The following is a 16,232-nucleotide window of genomic DNA, read 5'->3' as shown; positions in this document are numbered from 1 at the left end:
ATTATATTTACTAAGCGGTGGGCTTGGTTTTGTATAGGTTTTGCAACACAGTATTTACTAAAGTCCAAACTGCCAGGAAACTGTATAGAAACCCTAGATTTACTAAGCGTTAGTTCTAGAAAATTTAGCCCAACTGGCCCAAATAAATAACCTGCTCAGGCAGGTGTATTCGTATAAAGCAATTGACACGTCCTTAGGGCGGTATCAATTAGCCCCGATATTTTTTCTGGGGCCAAAAACAAGGATTTTTTGCCGATAATGCCCGTTTTTCAGCCTATCCTATTTGTTTCAGGCGAACAAATAGGATAATTCGCCCAAAAACACATAGGATCCGTGATAAGTTCATGGACTTATGTGTTGTCGCCATTGTGCTGGCAAAAAAACTGCACTTTTCGGGGATAATTTTTCGGTACACATCAGGTCCCGAAAAAAATTCTTCAGTAAGTGCCGGCGTCTGGCTGGACTTCGTGGCTAATTAGTTAGCCAGGTGGGATCCATTAGCGCCTGAACAATGTTTTACCTGAGAGAAAAAAAAGCCTTTGAGCTTAGGCTCGGGGGGGAAAGTTGTTGCCCCCCTCACCTGCCATGCTGTCAACCAGACATAGACTGATTAGCCCAAGACTTGAAATTCCTAAGAGCGAACTCCCCCCTAAAAAATGGAGTCCCTTCTCCCTAAGGACAACCAGGGCTCTTCCCCCTACTCCAGGATGATGGGTACAGATTTAATAATTAACTAATAACAATAATAGAGCTGCACGGATTGGTTAGAGCCGGAGGGGTAGATGCTCTTTCTGTGAGTGTTCGCTAGTGACTTTTTTCACACCGGGTTCCCATAGGGCAATGTTGCATCGTTTTGTTTTGCCAGGACCTGTGGATACTATATGGTCGAAGACGACTTTTTCCATGGATGTGTATTAAATGTGTAATAAATTGGTAAACGAGGGTTGTGGGGTGATCTTTATATAATAAAATATTAAAACATTTGGGGGGGTACCCAATTAGCCACGGTAAATTACATCGCCCGGGGCTATCCAATTAGCCCCAAAGTCAGCACTGGATACTCCCTTGGAGTGTCTGTACTGTCATTTGTTTAATATTTATATTGTGGTTTACCAAGTGCTATCATGCACTGGCAGACTTGCTGGGACTAGTAGTCCACGTGTAAAGAACAATATTATTACCTCTGTACCCACCACCCCAGTGGGGGGAGGGGAACTTCCGTAGGGATTCCAGCGCTTGCTGACCAGTCTATGGGGGGATTTCAATTAAGAGCGAATACTTTCGCCCGGCCGAATCTGCACGGCAGAAGCCGTGCTTTATGGCAGTGGGATCTCACGCAAAGGGTAGAGTAGCAAGCACGTTTGAGCGAATCAGGCATTCGGCCAGGCTTAGGGTGCGAGATGGCCTGCCATTGCCAGCGTTTAAACCCTTAGTTTGTAATTGAATTCCCCCTATGTCTGGTTGACGTTACAGCAGGGGAACTCCACGCAACCTGTCTTTCTTCGTATAGTGTCACTGGCCCTGGCTGGTTCAGCCTAGTGCTGGTTAGTGAAGATTTAGGGGGACCATGCATCATCTTTCCACCCAATATTTTTCACTACAGGTACCAGCCTAGGCTTAAAGTCCTAGGGCTGGTTCTGAATTATTTTTTATATACATGCCTGCACACACTCGCTGTGAGATAGGAACAGTTAGGCATCGACGGCGGTTTTAATGACAGTCAAAACCAGTGTATAGTAAATGCTGTATTTTGGAGCTCAAAATCCGCTGGTGATACCAATCAGTTTTGAGTTGTCAGAAAACCAACGTAAATTTACCCCTAGTTCTATGGCCAATACAGTGCAACTGTGTAATGCTATTATGTCAACATGGACTAGAATTTCCCTGGAAAGTTTTCAGCATCGGTCATGAGTGGCTTCCCTCCAGGGTGTAAAATTACGAAGGGTTGATTTTCAGTTCCATTCTATTTTGTGGTGATTTTGAGGTGAATTGGTGGTGATTTTGACAATACTGTATTTACTAAAGGCAAAACAGGCTTAGAATCCCCAGAAATTCGACTTCACACACACATAGAACTTCAGATAGACCATTGGTACCTCCCAATCAGTAGAAAAAACTTATTTACTAACAGTTTATTTGAAAATTTACCCAAAATCGCCATTTTCAATAGAATCATGAGAAACTGTTCTATTAGATCTTAAATTATGTAGAATTGCCTGAAGACTCAATATGATTGAAAAAACATGGTAGAGAAGCATGTGAGACACTTTCGCTGTATAAATCAGGCATTTAAAGGCCTAGCAATGACTTTTAAAAAAAACTTGGTTATGCAAATCACCACTGGGATGAAGGTGTTGTGAGTAATACAGTGCATGTGGCGTGTTTTGGCCAATAATAATTATTTTGTATGATTTTGGGTCGATTTTGGTTTCTATTGTAGGTAAATAGAACACATATAGAACTTTAAATGGAAACCAATGCACCATCGAAATCCGAATGGAACCCAAAATCGTCTTAGTAAATTTTCTATTTTGAATAGAAACACTGATCTATTTTGTGGGGATGTTGGCTCTATTTTGGTCAATTTTAAATGGAACCAAAATCGACCCTTAGTAAATTTACCCCCAGGACTCCACAGATAATGCACACTGAGCCTGTTTTAAAGATCGTGATGGTTCAATACCTAAAAAGTTGCAATATCGCTTGATTGTTGTGAAAAATATTGACTATTGCTGTCTATAGGAGATTGTAGTCTGCAACCATTAATCTTTGTCTTCTGTGCACTGAAATTTTTTATTTCCATAAAGTTGCAACTACTAAAACCCTATCACCATTAAATATCTTCTTTATCTTTCCAATTTTAGCTAGAATCAGAAAATTTGGAATCAGATATAACATTTCATTTATCTGATATATAATATGGCTTCTGCACTTTTGATCTAAGCAGTACGCGTCTATGACGATCCTGTGTTTTGTTTTGTTTAAAGATTTATGATTTGTTCACTTTCTGTGTAATACTCTGGATAAATATTCCTTCACTGTAGTTATTCTTGGTTTCTTTCTTCCTCAGCTGAACATTTTCCATTTGGAAAGTATGATATTTTTTAACTTTTCTAATATTTGTAAGCAGCCGTTTAAAGACCATATCATTCTGCTTTGAAATTTTGTTTTAGCAGTACTGCTACCTTAGTTATAGTTGCTACATTGATATTGTGATTAAAATACAGAATTTAATTTTGAAGTGGGCATATGATCAAATGCAATGATTGTCATTAATACTTATAATAAATAGAAATCTAATTGGCATAATGGTTTTATTTTGTATTACTCTTTTTAGGTTACCATGGCAGGAGTCATTTTTATGCCTTGAAATTCTCTCTTTTTTTTTTTCTCACCTTGGTCGTTGACATATAATTATTGCTAACTTTACAAATTAAATAACAAATGGTAAATCTGTTATTTAATTGAATCAGATTTTTTTTCTATTCGTATGGCCACTTTAAAATGATAATCCCTTTTAGTGTGAAATAATCCTTTCTTGTACAAACTAAGTTGCACAGGATCTGTTTTTGGTTCAATGTCCTGACTAAAACCTGGTCACAAAAGGTTACACACCTAGGGTTCCCTGATGCCTTACACCTACTGCTTGCTTATGCTTACCGCATATGCCAGTGAAAAATGCACTACCTGCCTTGGGATAATATAAAAGGCCCGGTTAGTGGCGGATTTACTGTGAAACCAATTAAGCTTAAGCTTTAGGGCCCCTAACCTCGGAGGGGCCCTGAAGCAATTATTATTTTTTTTTAATGAGTGAATTTTTCAACAAAATCAATGGAGTTATTTAAGTATGTTATTAAAATAAGGTTATTTTAGTGATAGAATCATAAGCCAATGGGTTTAAGTACTTAATATTGACCTTAGAATATGTTCTACAGTAGTGCATGTAAGGGGGGTTTCTGAGTACACAGAAAGCCCCCTGATCAGTACTGGCGGGCATACACTATCTACAGCTCCAACCAGTGGATGGCTCTTATGAGCTGGCCGGGTGCAGGATAGTAAGTGAGTAAGTTTTTTTTTTTTTTTTATTTGTATATGATCTATCTACAGTCTCTCGCTCTCTCTCTCGCGCTCTCTCTCTCTCATTTACAGTCTCTCTCTCACATCTATCTAGTGTCTCCCACTCTCTGTGGGGTTGCTACATCTATCTACAGTCTCTCACTCTCTGTGAGGTTGCTACATCTATCTACATTCTCTCTGGGGTGGTTGCTACATCTATCTATCTATAGTCTCTGAATCTTTTGTGGGGTTTCTACATCTCCGCCATTTGAGCGTCAGGGTTCTTGCAAGGGCAGCAAGGCCCTTTGGACCTTGTTGGATGTTGCCCAATTGTTGCTGCTTGCAAAGGGGCCCCCATAATAGTTCAAGCTTCAGGGTCCCAAAAATGTAAATCTGCCACTGGGCCTGGTCAGTAGGAGCAAGAGAGAATCCTATGATGTCAGCTGCACACTCCTTGCTCCTGTTGACTGAGTCCCTGGAAAGTAACCTTTTAAAGCTGTGTGTTTTAGCTTGGATATTCCAAACAGCTGAATTATCCTTTTAATGTCCACATAGATAGTACAAAATCGTTATGTATTGGAACTAAATTTGATGGAAATGATTTAGGGCTTTAGCTTGAAATCTAAAAGATTTATCAGGTTTAAAGATATGGTGCTGATCATTTTTTTCTTACATTACTCTTCAGGATGTTTGATGTTGGCGGTCAAAGATCTGAAAGGAAAAAGTGGATTCACTGCTTTGAGGGAGTTACTGCAATCATTTTCTGTGTGGCATTGAGTGATTACGATTTGGTTCTAGCTGAAGATGAAGAAATGGTAAGTATGAAGGTTAAGCCGGGCAGGTTGCTATCTGTAAAGATACAGATTTGCTTGCTATTGCTTATACTTCTATGTTTCACCTTCAGATATTTCTGATTAATGTCACTATTGTGCTCTTTCGTGTATTTGATGTTATTAATGCATAGCTGTCTTATTTTGGTGATTTGTAAAATAACGTACTCTGATGTGTTTTACCACCGGTCATATCAAACATAATATATCATTTGAAATGTCTTATCTTAAGTGATAACAAGCTGTAACCTTTCTGTCTGTACACGGGATTGACATTAACAAAAGATTGGCAATTACTTTGAGCATAAATTAACTAAACTAAATTGCTAACTTTAGTGGATGTCTTAGATGGTTATGTTGGTATACTGTAACTGCACAATGATTGGTTTTATTATACTAATTTATTTGGTAAATGTGACTAATATGCTGTTAAAAAGTGATGCATTTTAATTTGTAATCTATGGAAATTGTTTACTGTAACTCATCATATTGGCTGGGAGATACTCTGTAGATGGATAGCATTGATAATATTACTTATTAATAATAGTGATACAACTTGGCAGTTCCACTAAGGCTATGAAGTCTGTTAGTTGCTAAAGCGTCTAAAACTGTTATTGGTGTAGTTGCTGAGCGGGTCCTTTTTCCAATTTATTAGTTGATCCCTTTTGTAGAATTTATTCCCTTCTCTTACATGGTGCTAGGAGTGTAATAGATTTATAAACTTGTGTTATGGATTTAGTAACTCTTAGCAAAAACGTATGGTTTGGCATTTGTTTTCAGTTTCTAAATTACATCTCTGTTTCGATTTTTTAATGTAGTCAAAAACATTTAAAATCTCAGGTCTAGTGTATTTTGAGTAACCCATTACATGTGCAGCTACACATTCAATTTCAAATTGTTCAAATTCTTAAGTTTAAAATCACCTGTAATAGGTCTTAATGTGTGTTAAACATCAAACATGACCAAAAATGAAGAAACCGGGATGGCTTTTGTGACGTTTTGTTGATAAAATACATGCTTCAATTAACTTCTGATCTTGTATATGTAAGTTAATTTAGATTTGCTATGATCAATCCTTTTTTTTCCCCCCTTTTAATAAGATACATATATTTTGAAGCAATTCTTATGTAGTATTTTACTCCTGGAAGTGAGAACATCATATTGTTTATTATTTAGCTATAACAGGATAGTTTTAGGTTAAAATATTGACTAATCACTTTTATATATTATATGAAAGTAAATACTGCACTTCGTTTTGTCTGTTTATAATTGATTTGCAAGACTAATCGAATATATTCAGTATTCTAAGCTTTTGTTCAAAAAAAAATGTTTTGTTTTTTTTAAATTTTCATTGTTATTGCTCAGTCTGTCCAATAAAATGGGGAGGTAGACTTTGTTTATTATGCTGTCAGATTTATTGTACCTCTCTTTACATTAACATTGAGTTACTTCCCATTTATAGGAATTCCATATTTTTCTTATCAAGGCTAAATACTATGGGGGTATATTTAGTAAGCCGCAGGTTTTCAAAACACCAGATTGTCGACCATTTAAGTACAAAATCAGGTGTATTTTAAATCATTGCCACTTCGTAAATATACCTATGCGTTTTACTATTGGATTTTTTATGGATAACGTTTTCATACATACACTGGTGGCCAAAATTGCGGACACATTTTTAAATTTGAATGTTTTTCAACTTTGAATGCTTTTAAAAACTGTTTCACTTCACGCAGTGCAATGATTCATGTATCAAATGAAAGGACATTTAATGCTGAATTCAACACAATAAACAGAGGTCAAATATTTGCATTACAAGGGAAGTTATGCTACTTTCAGTCAGGCAAAGAAGCACAGATGCGTTAGATTCAAGAAGCGGATTGTAGTAACAGCTACTACCAGCCAAATGGAATCGTAGTTCTGAGGACCAATCAGCTGTCGTTTATTAGTAGGTGCAAGGTCATGTTCAAAGGTGGGAAAGGTCAGTTTGGCTGTTTCATTTTGCACAATAAAGTGGGTTACTGAAGTGCAATTCCGGTTGGTGTATTGTTTAGCGCTATTGACGGTGTAAGAAATAAATACAACAATGTCGTAAAGGGAAAGTGATGACTGGTCACCCAAGATTAGGTCCAGGATTGTGGCGTTACGTGAAAATAGTCTTTCGTATGCAGCAATTGCGAGAGAAGTTAGTGGGAATGTGACAACATCAGGAGAACTAAAGTTTTGTTTACGCCATCAGGAAACACAATCTATACAAAACAAAGAAGGAAAAGGCCGGAAAACGTGCACAACAGCTGTTGATAGGAGAATAAAACGAATTTGCGTCAGGGACAGATGGATGTCATCTGTGGCCATTAGCAGTGACCTGAGTGCAACTGGTGTTTTTGTCAGTGCAATACGGTACGGAGAAGACTAACGGAGGTTGGCCTAAAAGGTAGGATTTTTCGAAAAAGCCATTGCTGAATAAAAAGCAGCCGGAGAAATGAATACAGTGGGCAAAAGAACACATTGCAAGGACAGAAGTACAGAAGGTCAGTGGAAACAAGTGATATGGAGCAACAAAACTAAGATATCGATATTAGGCAGTGATGGGAGAAAATATCGGAGACGTCGCATTGGGGAAGAGGTACATTGCATTCTAGCGACAACAAAGAATCCTACAAGTGTTATGATCTAGGCATGTATGACAGCAGATGCTGTAGGTCGCCTTTTTGTCATAGACTGCACACTGAAAAGCAAAAAGTAAATTGACACCATCCTACAACCAAAACTTCTACCTTCTATCAGGGATCTTTTTCTAGATAATGCCCCATTTTTTTCCCATCAGGGTTCAGCTCCCTGCCACACTGCACGGATATGTAAATAGTGGTTCACGGAGAATGACTTACAGGTGCTGGGATGGCCAGGAAACAGTCCAGACCTGAACCCCTTAGAACATTTGTGGTTCAGTTTGAAAAAACTGCTACATCTGAGGCGTCCATCCAATAAAAGACAATTAATTGAGGCTATAATTGTCTTATGGCACCACATAATAAAGAAGGAAGAGCTCCAAACATTAGTTGACTCAATGCCACGTCGCTGTGCTGCTGTATTGAAAAATAAAGGATACCCAACGAAATACTGATAGCACAGTAACATCATAAGTACACAGGGATTTTCACCCTAAGTGTTGATTTCACTGCATAACTTCCCTTGTAATGCAAATATTCGACCTCTGCTTATTGTGTTGCATTCAGCATTACATTTTCTTCCATTTGATATATGAATCATTGCACTGCATGAAGTGTAGCAGTTTTTATAAGCATTCGAAGTTGAAAAACATTCAAATTTCAAAAAGTGTCCGCAATTTTGGCCACCAGTGTATAACCATGTTTGACCTGTTAATTAAATGGAGAGTATAATGTAGAAGTGTAAATATAATAGTAGGTTACATCTGGACCTGCAGCATAGTAGTTCATTTGTGGAGCTTTTAGTGTCCCTGTATTATTCTGTGCGAATTGCGATTAAAGCGAAATATGAAAGTATTAGGCCGGGTACACAGTACAATTAAGGGAATTTGTCCCAGACCATCCATGATTGCTTGTACACACTGTGCAATTTAATGAATGACGAAACGATATCTTGTTCCGTCCTTCATTACACTATATCTTCTGATATAGATATCTTGTACGACCTACGGACGCGTGCAATTGTGCAAACACACTGCACGATATGCTCAATTTATCTTTCCAATTTGCCTGGAAATGACAAATCATACAGATATAGTTGTAGTGTGTACCTGGCCTTACTTGTTTAATGGGAGCAGTAATTTGTCCCCAAGGTGTGATTGGTTGAAATTATGTGGCATTTACAAACCATTGCTAGGATCTCTAAGATTGTATAACATTATGTAAATTGTCTGTTTTTATTTTCTGGTCAGGGAAATAAACTGCAATTCTAATTTTTATTTAATTTATTTTTCCTCCATAGAACCGAATGCATGAAAGCATGAAATTATTTGACAGCATCTGCAATAACAAGTGGTTTACAGATACCTCGATTATACTTTTTCTCAATAAAAAAGATCTGTTTGAGGAAAAAATAAAGAGGAGCCCTCTAACAATTTGTTATCCGGAATATGCAGGTAGAGTTTCGTATATATTTTACATATTAAGTATATGTCTCTTAGGTAATTACATGTGCTCATTGTATGTCAAGGCACTCTATCTCATTCCAAAATATTTGAGGAAGAGGGTGTAGATGGCAGTAGTGGTAATCAAATGTGATTGTCCTAACTAATTGAAACTGGCTCCCACCCCCTATATTACGTTACTAAGCTCAGTCTTGTTTTTAGTGCCTTGGAGGAAGGCACTGGCTAGGTTTTCTGCATTTAACAGATGGGTGAATTTGTGTCTTAATTAGCCTCTCCTTGGTTTTTTACTCAGTCAGGGCTACACTTTTTCCATATGAATTTAGGTAGCTATCTGTATTGGTTAGACTTGTCTTTGGCTTATCCATACTGAGAAAGAGACAAGGGTTCCAAAAAACAGGGGTCAGTCACTGTTTATAATTGTATAAAATGTGAGGAAAAAATTGCCAAAAGGTATGGATACAGGGTAGCTCTGTGCTGGTTGTTCACAGGGGGATTCTTTACCGGGAGGTTTGGCTGATAAGCCAGTGATGCCTGATTGGGCCAGATCTATGGTTGAGGCTATAGGTGAATTACCTTCTCTCAGGCAAATTGTATGATACCCTGTGCTCAAGCTCCTACTTTGTCTGATCCCTCGTTAGAGCTCAAATTGGCCCAGAATATGCTACGATGTCTCACTCACATGGCAACGTCCCTATTTAAAATGGTAACGTCTGCAGGGGCCACAACCGCTAAGAGACATTCAGGCCATTAATCAGTTGATTTTCCTGGAGAAGAGGCTTCAACAACCTCTGCCAAGGAAGAAGGGGAATTGGATTATGACTGGGAAGAGCCCTGAAACTGGGAGGGTGACTCCCATTCTGATTCAGGAGTTTCTATGTTGATAGATGCGGTTAGGGAGTCTTGGCATCTGCAGGAAACAGCTATTCCAGAGACTAGTTCAGTTTCTTTCTTTAAACACAAGAAGAAACATGTATATGTTTTCCCAGAATTTTCACACATTGAGGAAATATTAAAAGAAGCCTGGTTAAAACCTGATTCCAAATTTAATATTCTGAAAAACTGTTAAGTGTCTTTATACTTTTTCGGAAGAGGATACCAAGCTTTGGGAAATTCCACCCACGGTGGATGCTCCTATTGCTATGTTCGTTAGGAATACTGTTATTCCCACAACACAGTCTGTAACTCCTAAAGATCCTATGGATAGGAAGAATGAGACTGTACTTAAACATTTATTCACATTGTCAGGAGTCTTGCTGAGCCCAATTCTTGACAGCGCTTGAGTGATAAAGGCTATCAATCCCTGGATGAACCAGATGATTGCTCGTTTTCAATCAGGGGATGTATCTGAAGCTAGCTCTTTAGCTGATCAGAGTTTGGAAGCTCTATCCTATATAGGTGACTCTTTTTAATAGATACTATTCAGGTACAGTCTCATATTTGGGCTTTGGCCGTTTCTGCCAGGCGTCCGCTGTGGCTTAAAACACGGAAGACAGATATAAATTCCAAGCATGCTTTAGAGGCATTGTCTTTTGAAGGAGGTTCTTTGATTGGTCCAGAATTAACTAAAATTATTTCTCAGGTTACAGGAGGAAAAAGTCCTTACCTTCCTGTAACTACACCAAAAAAAAAAAAAACCCTAGGTTTCGCTCCTATTGGACTCAAGACAGGGGAAGCTTTCAGGCCTTCAGAGGGACCTTCAGGAACATGCTGTCCCTGGCACCAGTTGCCCTGCTGCTAAGCCAGCAGATCAATCCACATGACTCACGGGACTGGGACCCGTCCTCTGGTGGGTGGGTGGCTGCTTACTGAGATACCGGGAAACTTGGAACCAATCTGGATTTTTGGGCAAGTCAACTAGTAACCAGGGGTTACATTTTGAATTTGGAGGGTCCAGTTCCAATAACATTCTTTTCCACGCCTCTCCCTGTGGATGGTTGCAGGAGGATGGCTCTCATATAGGCAATTTCCGTCCTTTCCAGTTCCGGAGTTGTTATTCCGGTACTACAGCAAGGCCTGGGATTCTACTCCAGCCTTTTCTTGGTAGACAAACCAGACGGCTTGTTTTATCCCATTCTCAACCTCAGGGGGTTAAATGCTTATCTCCATTTAGAAAGATTCAAGATTGAGTCAATAAGGTCAGTCAATTGTTCCGTGGAGGTAGAGGAATTTCCGGCCTCCATAGATATCAAGGATGCCTACCTTCATATTCCTATATGGAGGGGTCATCAACATCTTCTGCGGTTTGCAGTGGGGCATCTGCATTTTCAGTTTCATACTCTGCCATTCAGTTTGGCCACCGCTCCCAGAGTCTTTACATGGCACACATGGTCTCTCTACTCAGGAGTGGGAGGATAAATGTGTTGGCTTATCTGGATGATTTGTTGCTAAGGTCATCCTCAATAGCCCTATTGCAACAACATCTTCAGATTACTTTAGGAATTTAATTCCATCTCAGAGGATGGTATTTTTCTGTCTTCTCTTCGTGTCACAGAGTGTTTCCCCAGGCAAAGATTCAGAATTTGCAATTCCGAATAAGGACCATTTTACAGATGTCTCATAGCTCAGTTCTCAGGGCTATTCAGATACTGAGGAAAATGGTGGCTTCATTTGAAGCCATTCATTTCGCCAGATTTCATGCCCGTCCACTACAAAACCAATTGCTTCATCGATGGGTGAAGACAGATACTCAATTAAACAGGCTGATGTTCAGATTATCTCTGCAGACCCGGCAGTCTCTCCAGTGGTGGCTACAGGATGCAAATTTGAACAGGGGTTGTCAATTGTCAGTAATAAATTGGACCATTATCACCACAGTTGTCAGCCTAACAGGCTGGGGAGGAGTGGTTCTAGACAGACACTTACAGGGTCTTTGGTTTGTCCAGGAAGCCGCTCTTTCCATCAATATACTGGAATTAAGTTCTATTTGATATGCATTGGTTCAGACTCCATGCCATCTAAGGAATTTACCAGTGCAAATCCAATCAGATAATGTTGCTTACATAAACAGGCAGGGTGGCACACTAAGTGTGCAAGCAATGAGGGGGTTTTCTCACATCCTTCATTGGGCAGAAAATTGGGTTCCAGCTATTTCGGCAATTTATATTCCGGGGGTGCACAACTGGGAGGCGGACTACTTGAGTCGCCAGTGTGCATCCAGGGGAATGGGAATTACACCAGGAGGTGTTTGCAGAAGTAGAGTCTAGATGAGGATCTCCAGACATAGATCTAATGGCTTCTTGTCTCAACAAGACACTTCCAAGGTATGGATCTCTGTCCCGGGATCCTCAGGCATCTCTGGTGGATGCCATGACAGCACTTTGGTGTTCCAGCTGGGATGCATCTTTCCTCCTCTGGTAATGTTACCAAAAACTGGCCGCTCAGTCATTGGTACACAGCTTCGGACTATGTTGGCAGACGTTCTGTATAGTCTGCCCCTGCATCCAGATCTGTTACTTCAGGGACCATGTAGTTACCCCGATTTGCCTCGCTTGGCTTGACGGAAAGGTTTTTGAATCCAATATTTTGAGAGCCAAATGGTTTTAAGAATCTGTGGTGAAAACAATGATACAGGCTTGCAAACCAGTTACTTCCCAGATTTACCATCAGATATGGAAGATATATATTTGTTGGTGTGAGCAAAACAAGTTCAAACCTGAAAGGTTCCGAGTATCTTGTCTCTTGCCTTTTCTGCAAGAGGAGTTGGTTAAGGGTCTTAGATTGTCCTCTCTTAAAGGACAAATGTCGGCCCTGTCGATCCTGTTTCAAAGGAAATTGGTTATCATTCCTGAAATTCAGACCTTCTTGCAGGCGGTTCTTTGCATTCAGCCTCCTTATGTTCCACCAGTTCCTCCTTGAGACTTGAATTTGGTTTTGGAGGCACTTCAAAAGGAACCATCTGAGCCGTTGGAATAATCTTACTTTGAAGTTTGTTTTCCTTTTGGCCACTCTGATTTTTACTCATCGTAAAATCTCTTCCTTGGAGTCCATCAGGGGGATGCCAAGATCCCTCCCTTGTTTGGTTTCATACTAGATACCTGTTGGCATCTGGATTCTCTGTTCTTCCGTGGGTCTTTCTCCGACATTTTTAAGCACCGACTGAGGTTATAGTGGAAGGGGAGGGGTTATATAGGGGGTGGGAGCCAGTTTCAATTAGCTAGTGTCTGACTCCACACCTCACTACGCATAATCCAGAAGTAATGGCATCCCCCATATGGACTCCAAGAGAAGAGGTTTTTACGAAGAGTAAAAAATCATATTTTTCTACCACTAAGCCTTCGGTTATGGTTTTCTCTAATCCAGTGGTTCTCAAACTTTTTTTCTGCCAAACTTTTTTTTGTACCTAAAGCACTCATTCCTAGCAAATTTTTTTTTACATACCAGACACCTCTTTTACCCACTTAACTGTTGTAGTTTACTTTAGGACTCCTTCCCTCCTCATCTCCCTTTCTAATGAGTCTGCGGCTGCCTACTATCAGCTCCTCACCATGACAGGCAGCATTATGCTGAGACATGTGCACTGCAGAGGAAGGTGTTTGCATGCCTGCTCCTCTCTGATGCTGCAGAAAGCCCAGGGGGCAGATGAGACTTTATTTTCACAAGCCCGCGTAGAATCCAGTGGCCCAACGGGAGAGAGTGGGAAAGCACAGTCTACCCCCTTATTCTGCCAATTAACTTGAATAAGGGGGGTAGATTGTGCTGTGTCACTAAGCGTGACACACCAGGGACCAACTCACAACACACTGTTTGAGAAGCACTGCTCTAGTCTATTGCTTACTAGTCTTTCCACTGGACTGGTGGGTTTTAGCTTGTTCTCAGGACTTAACGTGGGTTTCCTTTTTAAAATTCCCTTAACTGAATGAGTTCCCTTACCACTAATAGTACTTTAGTAGGAGCTGTAGCTCCCTACCTGGGACAGTCACCATTTCTTGTATACAGCAGGGTATGTAAACTTGCCATATAGCCAGGATCTAAGCTGATCACTCTGCTGGTGTCTCTTCTATGGCAGTGATTCTCAACTCCAGTCCTCAAGTCCTGCAGGTCATGTTTTCTGAATTTCTTTAATCTCGCACAGGTAAGTTAATCTATTAGTTATGATTAGTAATATATTGGCTTGGTTAGTAATTATACCACCTGTTTCCACAGACAGAAATTCTCAAAACATGACATGTTGGGGCCATCTGAGGATTGGAGTTGAGAACCACTGTTCTATAGAGAGGGGCATGGAAGATGATTGGTTGACATCTTGACTGTGTTAGTGAAATTAAGTGAATGGTGGGAATTAGTATTATTGGTAAAGAAACTTATTTAATAAAATTATTTTGAAAGTGGAAAGGAACCCAACATCAGGGGATGTTTAGAGAACCTCTTGATAGGTGAATATATCAAATTGGTTGAACTGGTCAACCACTCTTTGTGAAGATTGGTACTCTGCAGGTAATCCTGGCATCCAGTTACGCCGGTGGGTGGTAATGCACCGGCGGGTAGCCAACATCCAGGGCAGTACCCACAATTCCGTGCTGCAGCTCCCCCTCCCTCCTGCTCTCTGCTGATACTCGTAAGTGGCTAAGGGGGGGGGGGGGGGGGCAGAATAAATGTGGCCTTGTACACACTAGCAGCAGTTAATAAACCGCTTAAATTTAAACTCTGTTTACACATGAAATAGTAATATGATGTCTATAGGACCATGGTGTTAAAAAAAAGTGACTTTTGTAGTTCACTTAAAGCTTTTTAGATGCCATCCTTCTGTTTATAATGCTGCATCCATAACCTCAGTATTCAAATGAATTAAATGATAAAAGCCCAGTGGCCAGTTAAGGATTTAATTTATGGAGCAGATATCAAGTATAATTCTTAGGCCAGAATGAGTACTGGCTGCATACTTACTCAGACCCTTTACTAAAATACAAATATACAAAGACAATTTCATAGTAGATATATTTAGAAAAAGCTGCTAATTCTTTTTCCAGGTTCAAACACTTACGAAGAAGCTGCTGCATACATTCAGTGTCAGTTTGAAGACCTTAACAAAAGAAAGGACACAAAAGAAATCTATACCCACTTTACGTGTGCAACAGACACCAAGAACGTGCAGTTTGTGTTTGATGCAGTGACTGATGTCATCATAAAAAACAATCTCAAAGACTGTGGCCTTTTCTAAAACATGTCATTATATGGTAAGATATGATCACACTGTATTTTAAACTAAAACAGAAAAACCATATTCACTCTCAATTTATTTAAGAATTTGACTAATGGAAGCATTTGTTGGCCTATGTTAACTACGTATTTTCTCCCACCGGAGTACTTTCACAGGTTCAACAGATTCTGAGGGGATGTAGTGTTCACGCTGCATTTGTTTGGTCTTGTTAGCTCAGGTGTCATTGGCATCTGATCTGCTCTTGTGAAACACAATCCTGCTACTTCAGCTTTCTGATGAAGTCTACCAGATTCCCATTTATTTAGCATGCTTGTGTAAGCCCGGTCATACATGGTAAGATTTTTTATACGATGTGCACAATTTCGATCGATCGCAGCGATCAATCGTGCATATCGTGTGTGGTTTGGCATGCTGTACGACGGTGATGTGCGTCCCCGCCGTCGTACATCGGCATCGTAGATCTTATGGAAAGACCAGATGATCTGCTATCCGTCATGCTGTTAATAGGTAAATGAAGCATCTTGTAAGATGCATCGTTTACCATTCACAGCAGCATGCAATGCATCGGGCTGAATTTGAAAACGTATCGAGGTGTCGTACGTTTTCAAATCGCCCCGTGTATTGTCCGCATAAGGCCTCATACTACTTTCAACCTGATTAGCAGTTGGTGGTGTGAGCATGGTTAATACTAAAAAAATAGACTACAAGAATAAACATTTAACCTCGCAACATTCTTGAACTGGGTGGCTAAAAATGTGACCAATGTATATAGTTCAGCTGAGAAATAGCTAACGGTTGTCTTAGCCTTATTAACCATCTTATGGACTATAGTTCTAGTACATTTGTTGGCCATGTGGTGGAGTATTAAAATCTGGTCAATTTGAACAATGTAGGTAAGAGACTGAGGAGACTACTTATAAAGCAGTATAACCCCCTTTTCCATGGTTTTCCTCAGAAAAGAGGGGTTATCACAGCTTTGCCAAATTTGTCAATTGTGATTTCTCATGCAAACCAATTATTTTCATTGTTTACTTAAAACTTGGCTGAGTATATATTT

General features: G+C 39.7%; 1 protein-coding gene across 1 annotated transcript in view; it reads left to right on the top strand.

The window, feature by feature from the left end:
* The window catches only part of GNAI1 (G protein subunit alpha i1), a 124,306-nt gene that overhangs the window by 106,389 nt on the left and 1,685 nt on the right, over positions 1 to 16,232 (top strand). The window contains exons 6-8 of the mRNA XM_088468805.1: positions 4,742 to 4,871; positions 8,856 to 9,009; positions 14,985 to 15,191. Of these exons, the coding sequence (XP_088324931.1) occupies positions 4,742 to 4,871; positions 8,856 to 9,009; positions 14,985 to 15,175 (475 nt within the window). The 3' untranslated portion in view covers positions 15,176 to 15,191. The remainder of the gene's footprint in view (positions 1 to 4,741; positions 4,872 to 8,855; positions 9,010 to 14,984; positions 15,192 to 16,232) is intronic.

This window comes from Taudactylus pleione, unplaced genomic scaffold (genome assembly GCF_031769625.1).
Source record: "Taudactylus pleione unplaced genomic scaffold, aTauple2 ptg000086l, whole genome shotgun sequence".
In the NCBI taxonomy this organism is placed as follows: domain Eukaryota; kingdom Metazoa; phylum Chordata; class Amphibia; order Anura; family Myobatrachidae; genus Taudactylus; species Taudactylus pleione.
Note: the sequence above shows the minus strand (reverse complement) of the source record. Positions and strands in the feature narration are given on the sequence as shown.